General features: G+C 42.9%; 1 protein-coding gene across 7 annotated transcripts in view; it reads left to right on the top strand.

The window, feature by feature from the left end:
• The window catches only part of MIA3 (MIA SH3 domain ER export factor 3), a 28512-nt gene extending 13852 nt beyond the window's left edge, over nt 1-14660 (top strand). For 3 of the 7 annotated variants that reach the window (XM_085219185.1, XM_085219191.1, XM_085219189.1), the window contains 25 exons: nt 515-814; nt 1660-1772; nt 2694-2825; nt 3712-3733; nt 5668-5756; nt 5908-5985; nt 6077-6187; nt 7001-7072; nt 7289-7393; nt 8127-8249; nt 8358-8481; nt 9331-9380; nt 9482-9572; nt 9700-9838; nt 10653-10754; nt 10856-10916; nt 11022-11057; nt 11158-11225; nt 11558-11655; nt 11797-11928; nt 12103-12171; nt 12299-12375; nt 12512-12583; nt 13226-13388; nt 13747-14660. In XM_085219185.1, the coding sequence (XP_085075311.1) occupies nt 515-814; nt 1660-1772; nt 2694-2825; nt 3712-3733; nt 5668-5756; nt 5908-5985; nt 6077-6187; nt 7001-7072; nt 7289-7393; nt 8127-8249; nt 8358-8481; nt 9331-9380; nt 9482-9572; nt 9700-9838; nt 10653-10754; nt 10856-10916; nt 11022-11057; nt 11158-11225; nt 11558-11655; nt 11797-11928; nt 12103-12171; nt 12299-12375; nt 12512-12583; nt 13226-13388; nt 13747-14075 (2756 nt within the window). In that variant the 3' untranslated portion in view covers nt 14076-14660. Of the gene's footprint in view, nt 1-514; nt 815-1659; nt 1773-1878; nt 1921-2693; nt 2826-3711; nt 3734-5667; nt 5757-5907; nt 5986-6076; nt 6188-7000; nt 7073-7288; nt 7394-8126; nt 8250-8357; nt 8482-9330; nt 9381-9481; nt 9573-9699; nt 9839-10652; nt 10755-10855; nt 10917-11021; nt 11058-11157; nt 11226-11557; nt 11656-11796; nt 11929-12102; nt 12172-12298; nt 12376-12511; nt 12584-13225; nt 13389-13746 lie in introns of all 7 variants that reach the window. The other 4 variants (XM_085219187.1, XM_085219190.1, XM_085219192.1 and 1 more) reach the window with 3 other exon arrangements.
• The last annotated feature ends 187 nt before the right edge of the window (nt 14661-14847 follow it).

Below are 14847 nucleotides of genomic sequence, written 5' to 3'. Positions count from 1 at the left end.
TGAACTAGCTACCGTATTATGGGTCATGCAGTGACTAATGCAAATTTCAGACACTAAATCTATGTGCCTAAAATCTCAGGTGTTCCTACCATCTTGTTTTTGTCCACGTTCGTAAAATGTGTGTGTAAACATAAATACTGAAACAAACTGATCTTTTGGTGGGATTAGAACCAGTCCTTGAGTCTGTTATAGTCTTGCTATTTTTTAATTAATATGTAAGGTGCTCTTAGCAAGACTCCTTTCACAGCAATAAACATTCAGTATGTGGTTTCTTATAAAGTCCCATCAAAAAATATTATATCTATATATCTGTCTCACTGTGTGGTCAGTGGTTGATACTCTGCATAAATTCTATAGAGACATTTAATTAGACACCACTGAAACTCATATAGGTTCAAGTTGGAATGTCAAAAAGTATCAAGAAAGCTTTGTCAGTGCAGTATTTCTCTGGAGACAGCTGCCAGCAAGAACTACATATCACTTCAATGCTTAAATTCTTGTCTTTCTGTCACAGGTGCTGCAAAAGAAGCTGAATATGACACAGCTCCTGTCAGAAACCTACATGGCATTGATGAGAGCAATCAGAAGTTTCAGCAGCTTGAAGACAAGAGGCCATTTCTTCCTATGGAGGAGGAGGAGGAGGAGGAGGATAAGGAGGAGGCAGCTGTTAATATTCTACCTGAGGATGAGGAAGCCGCCTTCTCGGATAACAGAGAAGCTGTAGATGGATACAGCAATGAAAGAGGATTGCTGCTGGCTGATTCCTTTGGGGCAGCTGGTGCAGGAGAGAGTGCCAAGGGAGATACTGCTCCAGGTAACCTTCTGGAATTCGGCTGTTTTGTTATTTTGCTCTTAAAGAGGAGTATGGCTGAATAGTTCTTTGAGAGATATTGCGGGGGTTTTCACTAATGTTTTTGTTGAATGTTGGTGTAATCTTGGTAGTTTTTACTAATTACTGACATCCCCTCTAGTGGTACTGTTGTGTAAATGCCGCTTGCCTTGGTAAACATTTTTCTGCTGTATTTTTGCTCTCTATAAAGAAGAAGAGTAATCTTCTCTTGTGAGCACCTTTAATCTGAGCTCAGTGCTGGGGCTGGTGGGCTGTGTCAGGGTGGCAGCAGATATGAGAGCAGCAATGACTGGCAGCCCAGGTTTTCTCCACTTGCAGGAAGGATCGGTGATCCAGCCACTGGGCTATAGAACCACTTGTTCTTTTAAACCCATGACTTGGCTATTCCTCTTCCAAAGACACTTTTCAGGGGGACTCTAACTTCATTCAAGCAGCCCAGTAATTTCTCGCTAAGATTTTGTTGGAGCGGGAGAAACATTTGACTTGGTTCTGCCATGCGGGAGAAATTGGTCCTTCTGGAGTGTGTGTGGGCACTGTGCCAAGTGCCCTGCTGCTGCCTCCTCTTCTCGCTGTTTTGGTGTGGGCCGCTCGCTGTGCTACGCTCGGCTTTGCTGCTTTGCATTCAGCTCTGATTCCACTTTGAGGCTTTGCCGAGCACTTAGATAAAGGCAGGCACACCTCGCTTAGCCTTTGTACCTCGAGAGGTACTGTGCCACCCCCGCAACCGAGTGAAACCTGCTTGTAAAGGTCCCTAACGATGTTTAAATGGCTGGTGGGGTTAAGCGCTCAGCGGTTCTGTTGTGTTTCAGACCACGCTCCGGGCGTCTCGCCCTCCCTCCCTCCGGACCCCAGCGCCGTGCCGCCTGGAGGCGGCGCCTCAGGAGGAGAGCCGAGCGGGGCGGTGCGCCGTTTGCTGCGCCAGGTGAGTGGCGGGCCGGCGGCGGCGGCGCGCGGCGATGACGTGGCGCGGGGCGGGGGGCAGCGCCGGGCTGACGTGTGCCTGCGAGTCGGCCGGCGCCGCCATGGAGCCGGCGGGCGGCGCTGAGCCCCCGGCACAACGGCTGCTGCAGGTGGGGGCGCGCGCCGCGCTGCGCCGCGCCGGGAGGCTGGCCGGTGGGCCGTTAGCGGGTGGGCGGCTGCGTCGGGCGACGCGCGGAGCCTCAGCCTTTCTTCCCTTCAGGACGGGCGGCTCCGAGGGGGGGATCCCGCAGCGCGGCGGGGTGCCGCTCGTGGCGCCTGACAGCTGAGGCAGGGCGCCGGTCGTAGGTCTCGGGGCCGCGCCGAACTTCTGTCGGCTTTGGTGCACGGACTGCGCGGCGAGCCGTGCTGGCCGGTGGCAGCCCTCGCTCAGGGCCTCTAGGGAAAGGCGTATCACGAGATAGATGGCATATGACCCTGTGACAAGGGTGAGCGGCAATTACAGAGCTGTCGGCACTGCTTTCTTAATAACGCCCGGCTGCAAAGTCGTATTTTTTTCCCTGTTTTTCTGTCCTTGGGGCTGTGTGTGGAAAGGGATCGGGTGGCTGCCGGTGCTTTGTAACGAGATGTGTGTGTGGACGTGTGTTCTTCGCTAGCAGGTGGGGGTTGTCGGGTGTCTTTCAAACGCTCACGCTTCTGAGCAGAAACACAAGCGCCGAGCTGCCGTGTGGTTTTGTTCCTCTTCGGTTTTCGATTTCGTACAGAAGAATTGCAGGAAAGCTCTAGATGCTTCTCAGGCTCTGCGAGAGGCACAGAAATGTTTGTCAGACTGCTCGCTTTACCTGTCAGCCCTTACTTTACTGCTCGCTTTACCTGAGCGCTTAACAGAAACGTATTCACTGCCGTGTGTGTTGTTGGCTTTCAGCTGGCTGCCACCCTGCCTGAGGATATCCGTCCTGGGCCTGATTTCCACGGCCTTCCGTGGGAGCCTGTCATTGTCACTGCCTTAGTGGGGATGGCCACACTTGCTATCGTTTTCTGGAGAACCTGCCTTTCGGTGAGTGTACCTCGTGCTCGTGAGCCTGCTGACACTTCAGGGACTGTTGTTTGTGGCACTGGGCATGTCAAAGCAGTAGGCTTTTCTATTTAGAGCGTTAGTATCAGTTAAATGCTGGGCTTCCCTGCTAGAATTTGTAATTTTTTTATTAACTAAGACGGTGTTCCTTTTATGCTACAGATTGAGGATTTCCTTGTAAGGAAACTTTCTGTGAAAGATAAATACCGTCAATAGCTCTCAGGTGTACCGCTGCGTCTCTGAGGGAATGGATGGTTGAAAATTGCTTAGGACTGTTTATTTTATAGAAATCCCTTTCAGTGGTGTGCATTGGAAATCTGTGAAATAGTTCATTTTTGCTTAACCAAAATAAATTAAAACCAAATATTATCTAAACAAAACTGGTAGATTTTTTTCTTCCTTACTGCTTGAGTTCTGATATCTAATACACTAGATCAGTCTCAACTCCACAATACTGTTGCGATTTAACGGCACAAAAGAGAGCTTCTGAGTTCCTGTGTTGGTGTTTTGAAATGAGCAATTGCTGAGGATCGAAGTGAGGTGCATGCTTTTTTATGTTAGCAAATTCATGATTGTTCTTTGCAAAGCGGTTTGATTTTCTTTATTCCCTATGGGATGCAGCCACTTGCTGTTATCCTTTTAGTGTCTGAGTAAACAGATACTTGCTTAGGCTCTTGGACAGGTCATTAGCCTAGAAGCTTTTATTAGAAAACAGCTTAAGCTTGTTTGTAGTGTTATTCAACTCCAGTTGGCAGGGAGGGATGTACTTTCCATGTGCTGCTTTAATCTGTGTATACACGGCAACTTGCTTCCATAGGAAATATTAACGTCTATATTACTTATGGCTATTTTCTTTTTTCTTCTATAGGTAAAGAGTAGAATGTATCAAGGTAAGTTTCTCTGTGCTTTTTGGTGTGCTTGCTACTGAGGCACTTACAAGGTTCTCTGAAACAACTTTCCAAACAAGTGTTAATCTTCAGTTCCTTTTGAGGAGAGCACTGAGTTCAGGGTTATGGTGTCAGCTGGGCTGGGAGATGCTGCTTACCTGAGTGAGGATTTTGAATATGCTTTGAGTTAAGAGAAACAATGTGACCCACACCGCGGGTTAGAGAACGGGCAAGGAAGAGCTCAGTGTGGTTCAACATAAATGTGATCCCCAGATTAACTGGTACAATGGCAGTGGGGAAGAATGGTTTTCTGACTTGCAGTGAATTTGCTTTTCCTTGGTGCTTCTCTTGCCATTTAGAGGGTTGCAAGGAGCCTGAAACTGGCTGCTGTGCAATTAGGAAGGGCCTCCTAAATGCAGATCTAAATATGCATGTGGCTTGAAGTGTGTGCAATTGACACTTATTGAGAAGAAAAAGAATTTAAAGTGGGGCAATTTGTATTTGAATACAAAATGAAAATATGAAAGAACTGTCTTCACACTAACTACCGTGTTTCCTCACCACAAACCATACTGCTTACTTGTCAGTACTCTGTAGTTTCATTTCAGTTATACTGCAGTTTTCTTTCATACAGTTCATGTGGTTAGTGAGATGAAAAAGTCTGTCTTAGATCTGTAAGGAGATTTTTGGGCTGAAAAAAATATGTTTTTGTAGAGGGGAAAAATGCTGTTGTACTGCTGGTGCAGAAATTACTTAGCAGCCTTCTCTGAAAGAATGAAGAACATAGGTCTAACTTTTTTTCCTCAGAAAATATTTTCTCTCATGATACTACATAGTAACTACTAAAGCTAAGAGCAAATACATGCTTTTCAAGCATGATGAAATGAATGTTACTAAAAATCTATACAAATAGAAGAACATTAGCAAAAATGCATTGAGACAGAGATCTTGTTTTCCAGTTGTTGTAACCTATTACTCATTGTTTGTCCCTGCAGTGAAACTGGAAAGACCAATTTAATTGGGCATTCCTGCCTTTAAAGTGTTGGAAAGTGTTTTGTACCTCAGCAGTCCCTTGTCGGACCTCCTCTCCTGCAAGCAGAAGGGCTGAGGATCCTCTTTGCCAGGAGCCCCCGTGTGGGAGAGGAGGGGAGGGAGGAGCAGCAGTTGCCATCACACTGTGTAGGATGTGGTTGGAACAACCGGTGCTTCTTGTTTGTGCTGCAGGATTTGCTGTGCAGCACGTGGGGCTTTTGATGCTCAAATGACATAATGCTAATTGGACAATTCTTTAATTTATTGCACTTCATTTATTTTATTGCACTGATGTAGGATGTATCCTAAAGGTTGGTTGGAGAGAAACAAAATATGTGTCTAAACAACTGCTGCTTGATCACAGCCATTTCAGATGTCCAGAAATAGTGTCTGTTAGAAAGCCACGTGGCTCCTTGAGCGTCTTGAAGTTCTTTCGGAACTTTCATCCCATTACTTTTGCTGACCACCCGGTTTCAATATTACAGAAACAGGTTGTTGTTTAGGGAAGGCAGCTGCATCTCCTCGAGTATCAAAGCAGCAGTCTGAGACGTCTTCAGCATTCTGACTGTCACTTCTTTTGAAGTAGCTCCTCTGTGCATTGCCAGCACCTCACTCTGCTCAGCTGTGCTGTTTGTGAGCAGCTCCCAACAAGCAGATGCAAGGGCTAAATTATTTGCATCAGTGTTTAACAAGCTTTACTGTCTTGTTTTCAATCCTCACTTTAAATGAAAGCTGGAAGTGCTCGGACCCCTGCAGAATGAGCTGATTAGCAGGAAGTGGACAACTATCCTAGTCTGTGCTGTAGTCCTTTCTTGCAAATGCTCCCTGAAGTGATAGCTCTGATTTTGTTGTTTTTTCCCCAGTATGTGAAGTACAGTTATTGTAAGCTTTCTTTTTCTTTCTAGTGACTGAAAAGCAACTGGCTGAGAAGATTCAAAACCTCCTACAAGAAAAAACAGAAATGTTAGACAAGTTTTCAGAATGCGATGAAAAGGTATCGCTCTAGGTTCTTGTCCCTTTGATTGCTGATTTTGTTATTGGTTTAATGGCACAGTCAGTGCAACAGCTAGTATATTTTTATTTTCCATTCTTACTGAATATTGTGTTGAAATGTCCTCAATTCGGTTGGTTGTGTTCGTGCTTAGATAAAGCAAGCAAAGGAATCAATGAAAGTGGCCCAAGAACAAAAAAGCATTCTCTCAGATGAAATTGCGGGGCTTAAGGTAAGGAGCAGTTAATAGTCTTTGTACTGAAACCAAAAATGTTAATAAAATAACTTGCTTAATTGATCTTATACTCTTTTTTTTTTTGTAGGACACTGTCAAAGGACTAGAAGAAATGAATCATCAGCTAGATGACAAAATAAAAAGTCTGTGCACAATGCTTGACACAGAGAGAAAACAGAATGCGAAGAAACAGAAAAAAGTAAGAGCAGTCACACCTGTGACTGGCATTGCCCTTACCTTAAGTGTGCCCTACAAACTGCTCACAGTCTGTTGGTTAACAGATAGAGGTAGAGAAAATGAGATGAACCACTTAAAAAAGACCTGAAATTAAACTTTGGGTTCATTACAAGTTCAAGGGGGAGATTCTCTTGTAGTCTTTTTTCTTACAAGATTTTTATCAACTTCTGTGGTTGTGTTTTCACACATAAATGGATTTTGAGCCAAAGCCAGGAAGTTCCATAACAATATGGGCTGAAGTTTTTAGGTCGGTAAGAGAGACTTCCTTGTGCTTAGAGAAAACATATAATTCTGTAACAAATGTAAGAATCTCTAAGCTGTCCCTAATTTGCATCCAGAGGTGGTACTTTAAAAAAAAACAAAAACAAAACAAAAAAAACTATTTTTTTCTTCCCTTTTTTAAAGCTTGATTTGCTGTAATAATAGTAAGTTCCAACAGGTTCTTTTGTGTTTTGATCAAAGGTTGTTGCTAATGACAGCAACACATGGTACTTTTGTTCTAGGCTGTGTAGGTCTAAAGGGAGCTTTCCCTGCCATGCACAGGCTGAGTCAAAGGGGAAAGTTGGTGCTAATGTGCAGTGTGTTTCTGTTCCTTGCTTTGCTGAGAGTGCAGCACTGCGTTGCTTCTAGTCTAATGGCTGCTCTGAATGGAAATGTATTGGTGCTCTGAATTTCCACTTACGCTTCCAAAATGCATAGATTACAATAATAACAAACTCAGGCTCAGCTACCTACCCGTTCAATAGAGCTCATTGTTCATCTTTTTCTTACTTAGCTCTCTGAAACCCAGAAGTCCTTGGAGAAGTTTGAAGAGGCTTTCAATGTGCATTCTGCAGAGCTGTCAGAGGTAAAGCATTATCTGTGTCCTTCTGACAGTCACAGGTGTCGGTTCTGTACCTGGAAAACTCAAACCTGGAACCTGATAGAAAATGCTAGCTTGACAGATTTCAGCTGTCTGCGCGTGTATGCCTTCTTCTTTTCTGTTAGCAGGTAATATGTAGCTCTTACTCCAGTACAGTTTGGGTTTTAGGCCTCTTTTTGTTCCTTTTTGTTTCATATGTAGGTGCAGATAGCCCTTAATGAATCTAAACTAAGTGAAGAAAAGGTGAAAGCAGAGCTTCAGCATGTGCAAGAAGAGAATGCTAGGCTGAAAAAGAGCAAAGAGCAAGTAAGTTCTGCCCAGGGGAGGCAACACTGTTTCTCCTCTGAATTAAACACTAGCACTTTACTCCTAGTTTTCTTGAGTATATTTTCACATTGTCTTCGTTTTCTTACCAGCAGAATCTCACATTTCATGTTAAGATTAAATTTAAACCCCTTAGGCCCCACAAGCTGTTTGTGCAAACAAGCCACACATCTCCATTATTTTTGTCAGTAATTTATCAGGAAGTTTGTGCTAATGTGGTGGTCGTTGTGTGATCAAGAAATTGCTGCTAGGGATCAGGGCTGAAGGATGTTATAGCAAAGAGTTGCCAAAAATCAATTCCGAAGCAAAGTTAATGAAGATCCCCTGTAGCCCTGAAATGTCACGACAGTACTTCTGTGGATAATTGACAATATCTCTGTTTTCATTCTCCGTATGTGACATAAATGCTGTTTTAAGAAATGTGGCGATATGGTTATCTCTGAGCTGCAATTAACTCCTGCTATTCTGACATGTAGGAGTAGTTTGTTTCTGATGTTGAAATATTAGAGAAGACGTCAAGTTTGTAAAATCACTTAATCATATAACTTGCAGAAAGATTTTAAGCATCCAGTTCTGCCAGTAGACCATCATTAAGTTTGCATTTCATATGTGACCTGTGATGATCAGTTCTTTGCAGAGATGGTAGTAAAACAGATTTCTGTTACACATTCTAAGAATAAACCAAAAAACTGTCTTGCTTTTGTGTTTCGTACAGCTGCTAAAAGAAGCTGAAGGTTGGAGTGAGAGGCACACTGAGCTCACTGAGCAGATCAAACTGTATCGGAAGTCTCAGAAGGACATAGAAGAAGCACTTGCCTACAAAGAAAACGAAATTGAAGTAGGTTAATTGTAACAAGCTTTAAACATTGCGCGTTGTAAAATATTTAGTATGCTTTACAAAATGCAGAGCAGTCCTCCTTCAGTGATCCTTTGGTTTCTGTACTAGGTTTTAACTAACTGCATTATGCAGCTGAAGCAGCTTGACACAGATTCAGCATCTGAAGCCAAGAAGGACGGTGAAGGGCTCGAATGGAGCGCAAGAGACGATCTGGCCAACGGAGAGTTGCCAGGTACAGTAGTCCGACCTGCTGGCTGCTGCACATAGCAGCTAAATAAAGCACATCAGGTGATTTGTACATCTCATGTGGGGAACAAGGAGAATAATGTGTGTAGCTGCTTGTGCTGCAAGAGTTAATCTTCAGACAACACAAAGTACTGAATGGAGAAATGCTTAAACGGTCCATAGTTTTTAGTTTACTGTTTAGGTGTGTTGTAGATGTAATGACAGTTATAAAAATTAACTGTACGAAGCTAGCAATTAAGACAATTCTGAAAGCTGAAAATCTCTGCCCTGTTGTTATGCTATATTTATGTTAATACAAGTTTTTAGTCAAGAAGCCTGGTTATCTCAGGATACGTTCAGGTAATGGTGTCTTTTAATCTGAAAGACTGAAACAGAAGTTGGCAAAACTATTTAGGAAGTATATCTTCCTTGATGTTGGACATGTTCATAATGTCTTTGATTCTGGGGCACTTCTGTTTATGTCTCTGATTCCCTCCTTCCAGCCTCCTGTGCTTTTCTAATCCTACAGCATAATTAGGATGAAAATTCCCATGGCTTGAATTTCACAAACTGTGTCCAGTAACGGACACTGTTCACACTAATATTATACTGGTGGCTAGAAAGAAAAGCTGCAAGGAGCAATCTTCTGGAATGCTTTTTAGAGTAATTCTACCAGTTTCCTTGTGCTGGGTGGTGAATTACTATTGTGTTTTGTTGCGTTTCCTACACAACTCCCTGCCTTTTTTTCTTTGGACCTATCTGCCATTGAAAGGTGGGGAATGTTATTTTTAACAGCTCTGGAGTCAGGGAATTGGGATTAAGAAACACTGAAAACAAATGTATTTTTCTCTTCTAGATAATGAGAAGATGAAGACTCAGATTAAGCAGATGATGGATGCCTCTAGGGTATGCTACACAAGAGGACAAATAAATGCAGTTACATTACTGCTATGCCTGAGATTGTAAACTTTCTGCTGATTTTTTTTTTTTTTTTTTTTTTTTTTCAGGTAAAAACTATGTTATCCCTAGTTGAAGAAGACAGAAATTCTCTGCAGTCCAAGCTGAGTGATGAAGTAGCAGCAAGACATGAGCTGGAGGGTGGGTAGACTTAGTAAAAAATTGCTTAGAATGAAATGCTGTTTGTGATTTTTAAAAGAAACAGAATGCTTGAGTTGCATAACAGTTCCAGTTGCAAATTCCTCACTTACCTTTGCTTCTCCAACAGAGCAAATAAAAAAATTAGAACATGACTCCTCCTCACTGCAATCCGCCAAAGCTCGACTGGAAAATGAATGTAAAACACTACAGCAGAAAGTGGAGATTCTTGGTGAACTTTACCAGCAGAAAGAAATGGCACTCCAGAAGTAAGCCATCAATTACTCTTCCACGAGATAACTAAACTGTTTGAGTTCATGTTGATAGCTGAGGTGAATGAATCACTAGCACTGAAGAACTACTTGTGTATCTGTAGTCATTTGTCATTCATGTATTGCTTTGTTTTCTTACTGAGATGTCTATAATACAATCTCAGTGTAGTGGGGAAAATATTAGGTAAGATTCAGGGATGTTTTCAGCTAGATGCTATAAGACTGAGGTTCTGATGGCAAAGCAGTTGAAAGATGTAAGGCTCAAGTGTGTGGGGTTGGAGCAAACAGCACAGGAAGAATCTCAATAGTTTAGGTTCTGCAGTACCTCAGTACCAAAATTTCTGATCTTATAACCTCAGGATCCAGATGTAATAAACACGTACTGGAGAGGAAAAGGAGAGCCCAGCTTTCAAAAAAAAAAAGCCATCCTTTTGACCTCTCTAACTGAGGGATTTATATTCCTTCCAAAACTTTTAGGGAGTTATACTGCCTGTTACTGTGTTGATTGATTTGAGTTTAGGGCTTCCTGTATTTTTTTTTCTTTTTTTTCTGGGAAACTGTTTGCACATGTAAGTTGAACTGTACGTTAGGAATAGTAAACTTGCGAGTAGTTCTGTGGCCTCACTTTTGTGGGATAGCTCTTGTAAGAGAGGAAGACATTAGGAGCTTCCTCAGTACTTGTAGAGAAATGTCAAAAACCATATAGTTAGTGAAGTATAAGGTTAAAAAGGGTGTGAAAAATTATCACATAGTAGATGTAGGATGGTGAAATATTCTTTTTAATGTTTGTTTTTGTATTTTCTCTGTGTAGAAAACTAACTCAAGAAGAGTATGAACGCCAGGAGAAGGAGCAGAAGTTGTCTGCTGCAGATGAAAAGGCCGTGCTGGCTATTGAGGAAGTGAAAGTTTACAAGTAACTTTGGTTTCTGAAAGCTGTTGTTTTTCTTTATTTCAGCTACTGAAGAAAACTCATTTAATTCCCTCTTTCCCCTCCCTTTCTTTATATTTATAAAGGCAGAGGATTCAAGATATGGAAGAGGAATTGCTAAAAACAGAGAGATCTTATAAAAACCAGGTAAATTAGCTGCCAATTACTGCATTATTCTAATGCTCTGTAAAGAGTTCTTAGAAATGAACTTGTTAGAAGAAAAAAAATTAATATACTTATTTTCTTCTTAAGATTGCTGCTCATGAGAAAAAAGCACACGACAACTGGGTAAGAGTGTTCTTCCCTTTTTGATACGAACATTTTGTACATTTTGTATTTGGCTTTGGGCTGGTGCAGTTAATGCAGCTGGCAAAATTTTCCCTGACAGCTTATTGCCCGCTCTGCTGAGAGAGCTCTGGCTGAAGAGAAAAGAGAAGCAGCCAACCTGAGACAGAAGTGAGTACAGTACAGGCTGGTTTTTATTGCTCTGGGATCATGCTGTTTCTTAGGCAAGGAGGAGCTTACTTTCTGCAAGGTGCATGGCCAGCTTGTTTCTGTACAGTGTGGGAGAAGGAGAGGTCGGTTTGACCTTTTTGAATACTGTGTGGTGCACATATGAACAATAACTTTAAGCTTTTAACTTGTTTCGATGGTTAGAAATAGGATTACTTAGTAAAAGCTCAAACATTTTACCATATACATATATATATATTTTATATATATATAAAAAATACTATATTTGAGAGTCATTATACATTATAAGTTAAAAAACTATTTGTTAAATTTAGATTAATGGAAGTGAACCAAAAAACCATCATGCTTCAAAGGCCGCTAATTGTAAAGCCAACTCCAGGCAGACCCGATCGCCAAGTCCCACCACGACGAGGTAAGTGCTCCTGTTTCTCCCAAAACTGTGGTCTTAGAATCAGCTAATTCTTAACAAAAAAAAAACAAAAAAACAGCTATGATACAGTAATAAAATCAGTGTGATTTACTTTTCTTTGTTGATTTTTCTTACCTGATGTAGTGCCCTTAAGTAGAGATGGTTCTTTTGGTCCATCACCCGTGAGTGGAGGAAATCCATCACCCACACAGATGATGGAAGTTCCCAGTAGGCCCCTTTCTGCTCCTCAGAGGGAAGGCTCGAGAGCTGAATTTGGTAAGGAGAGAGGGTGCCTTTCTGTCATGCCTACCTTACATGCTGCATAGAATGCTAAGGTCTGATTTTGATTCTAGGGATTGTGTAAATATTGATATTTAATACACAAATGAATTTATTTTAAAGTAGCTCAGGTGTGTGTTGAGTAGAATCTCTGGTGTTGTTTCTCTTAAGGTACAGTGGTAGATGGCCCCCCTGCTCCACGGAGGCCACCAGAGCTCCCTGGAAGGATGTCCGTTCCTGGTAAGTTATGTGGCCTGCCACCAATTGCACAGTGTACTCAGTCTTTCAGTTCAGAAACGGAACCTGAGGAACCACATTCCTTTTCCAAAAACATGACTAAGACTTGCCTTTGTGGCTCTCTCTGCAGATCTTGGGCCTGCTGTAGCATCCCTGATCAGCAGTGGGCCGAGAACCTCCTCTCCTGCCACTGCAAAGGATAGGGCGGTAAGCTGCAAAAGAAACAACCTTCAGGAAACGTTTCTAATACACAATTCACTGTACTTCCTGCTGCTGCTTTAACTGTGTCATGTTCTGTCTTGTCACTACTTTATTTGATGTCTGCCCCTTTCCCCAAAAAAAGCAGCCCTCTCCCAAAGAGCCTGAAGCCCCCTGTGTAACTACTGATTCACCTTCATCTATTGAACCAGCTACAGTGAGTATTCAGAGGCTGAACATGGTGTTGCACTGCTTTCATGGAAAACAGTAACAGGCTTGGTGTTCTGAACTGCTCAATAACAAAACACTCTGCAAAACTAACTAATGGCTAATACTTCTGTCTCAGAGGTTTCTCTAATGATGAACACCTCCTGTCTGTGGTTTGTTTTTGTTTTTTTTTTTAAATGGAGTTAATGAAATTAGACCTTTCTTTTAAGGGCTGCAGGGAAACACTTCGTTTCAGCGTGACAATGATAATCTTAAGCAATCTCACATGTGGTATTTAACTGCATTCCATTTTTAACTTTGGATGCCAGGCCTTACACCAAAGGGGTATCCACTTGAAGATGCTTCACAAGAGAGTGATCAATCTCTTCAGCTAAAGCTGTACTTGAAAAATCTGTCATCTGAGAAGATGCACAAATTGTTCACTCCTAAGTAGTGCACGCAGTGTTCTGGTTGAGGGGATGATGATGCAACATGCCTCCTTATGTTCTATTTGGTTAATGAGTTTTGGGATGTCTTTTTTTTCCCCCCCTCCATCTCTTGGCCTGTGGTGAGTGGTTGCAGCGTTCAGCGGTGTCGGTATTCTTCTGATACAGTGACTAACATGCTGGAATATTAACCTCATCTCACACAGGTTAACGTTGGTCCCAAAGGCCCACCTTCTTTCCCTGGGACGCCCGTCATGACCTCTCCAGTGATGGGACCTCCGCCTCCACCACCAGTTAACTATGGTCCACCACCAGCTCCTTTCCCTGGACACTACGGGCCTGGGCCTCGACCTCTCCCTGTGCCCCTAGGTACAGTTGCATTGCCTTGTGCTCAAACAGAACTCCCACTGAGCTTCTCAGAAGTGTACTGTAGAACTGGGAATGCCAGCCGGTAGCACCAGTTTCCCCGTTCTTCATGAGGTTTAGCTGTCTTGCTCCAAATGTTTGGATGAGTGGGTTTTTCCCTAAGTCTCCATCACACCCAGGTGCTCTTCCTTGATTAGGCTATAACAGAAACCAGCAGCCAACAGGCACTAGGATAGAATGAATGACTGCTGAAGTCTTGCATGTGGCAGTGACCGACCCCAGAGCTGCTCCAACAAATTCAGAAATGAAGAACGAGTCAGGTTCAAGTAAAATTTAACCCCACCTTCTCCTTTCCTTCCAGTTTGTGGTGCTCCCTTACCACCACCAGCTGCAAGAGATTTCTTACCTGGCCCACCCTTAGGAATAAGAGATCTGCCTCCCGGCCCACTGCCACCCTTTCCGGATCCCAGAAGCTACAGACGTGGGCCCCCTCATTTCCGACCCCCAGGTCCTCCTGGCCCACGCGACTATCCGCCAGGCCCGCCACTACCCCCGCCTGCCTCCAGGGACTACGCACCTTCTCGGAGCAGAGACTTGCCTGCAGCAGGACCCAGGGATTACCCTGCAGGCCCTGCACCGCCACCGGCGGGCTCAAAAGACTACACACAGCCTCCTGTGCAGAAGCCCTAACTGCAGCCTCCGGTTGGTCAGCAGCTCAACGGAACGGCCTCCCGTGCGCTTCCTGCGCACTGCAGAAACAGTGGTTGGTTCTCTCATTGAAGCCATTTGTTTCATTTCAGTATATCTCAGTTTTTTCAGGATTAATTTTTATCCAGTCGCTGCAAACATCTTACGTGCATTTATGATCACCTTAAACTCATCCATCCTCTTGGGCTGCAAGAACCTTTTTGTGATGGACTTGAATCTACTCTAAACGTGCAATAGAACGGAAATACCTGTGTGGCTAGTTTTAATTAAATGTAGCCTTTGTTACCAGTTGGTGAATGAATTAATTTCTTGAAAAATGTAAATCAAATCATTTCCTGTGGAAATAATTTTTAAGTAAAATGCCATCTTACCTGCCTTCTCCATCACATCATTAAGCTGCAGTTGTTGTAGGCCAGGAGTTTACATGAGGACTGTGAGGTGTGGTTTTATTTTTCTTTTAAAAAAAAAAAAAACAAAACTGTCTGGTCAGAGATCAGAAGCACAAATGACACTGTATTCAAAGGAAAGTTATAATAAAAAGCAAAATTCCTTTTGCTAAACCCTGAAGGCTTTGGTTCAGTGCCATTTTTTTGTTCAGAGAGAACATTGGCTTAGTAATTCAACCAGAGAATGCTACAGCTACGACCAAGTTGAAGAACCGAGTCAAAACTGAGTAACTGCAGATGTCACAAGGTTTAGGATTGAATGAGTAACTTGCAAGCATAAGGCTGACCTGCTTCATGCACCAAGGGAT

The sequence above is a fragment of the Meleagris gallopavo genome, chromosome 2, assembly GCF_905368555.1.
Source record: "Meleagris gallopavo chromosome 2, MGAL_WU_HG_1.1, whole genome shotgun sequence".
Taxonomy (NCBI): domain Eukaryota; kingdom Metazoa; phylum Chordata; class Aves; order Galliformes; family Phasianidae; genus Meleagris; species Meleagris gallopavo.
The sequence above is the reverse complement of the archived record's forward strand: the minus strand, read 5'-3'. Positions and strand labels throughout refer to the sequence as shown.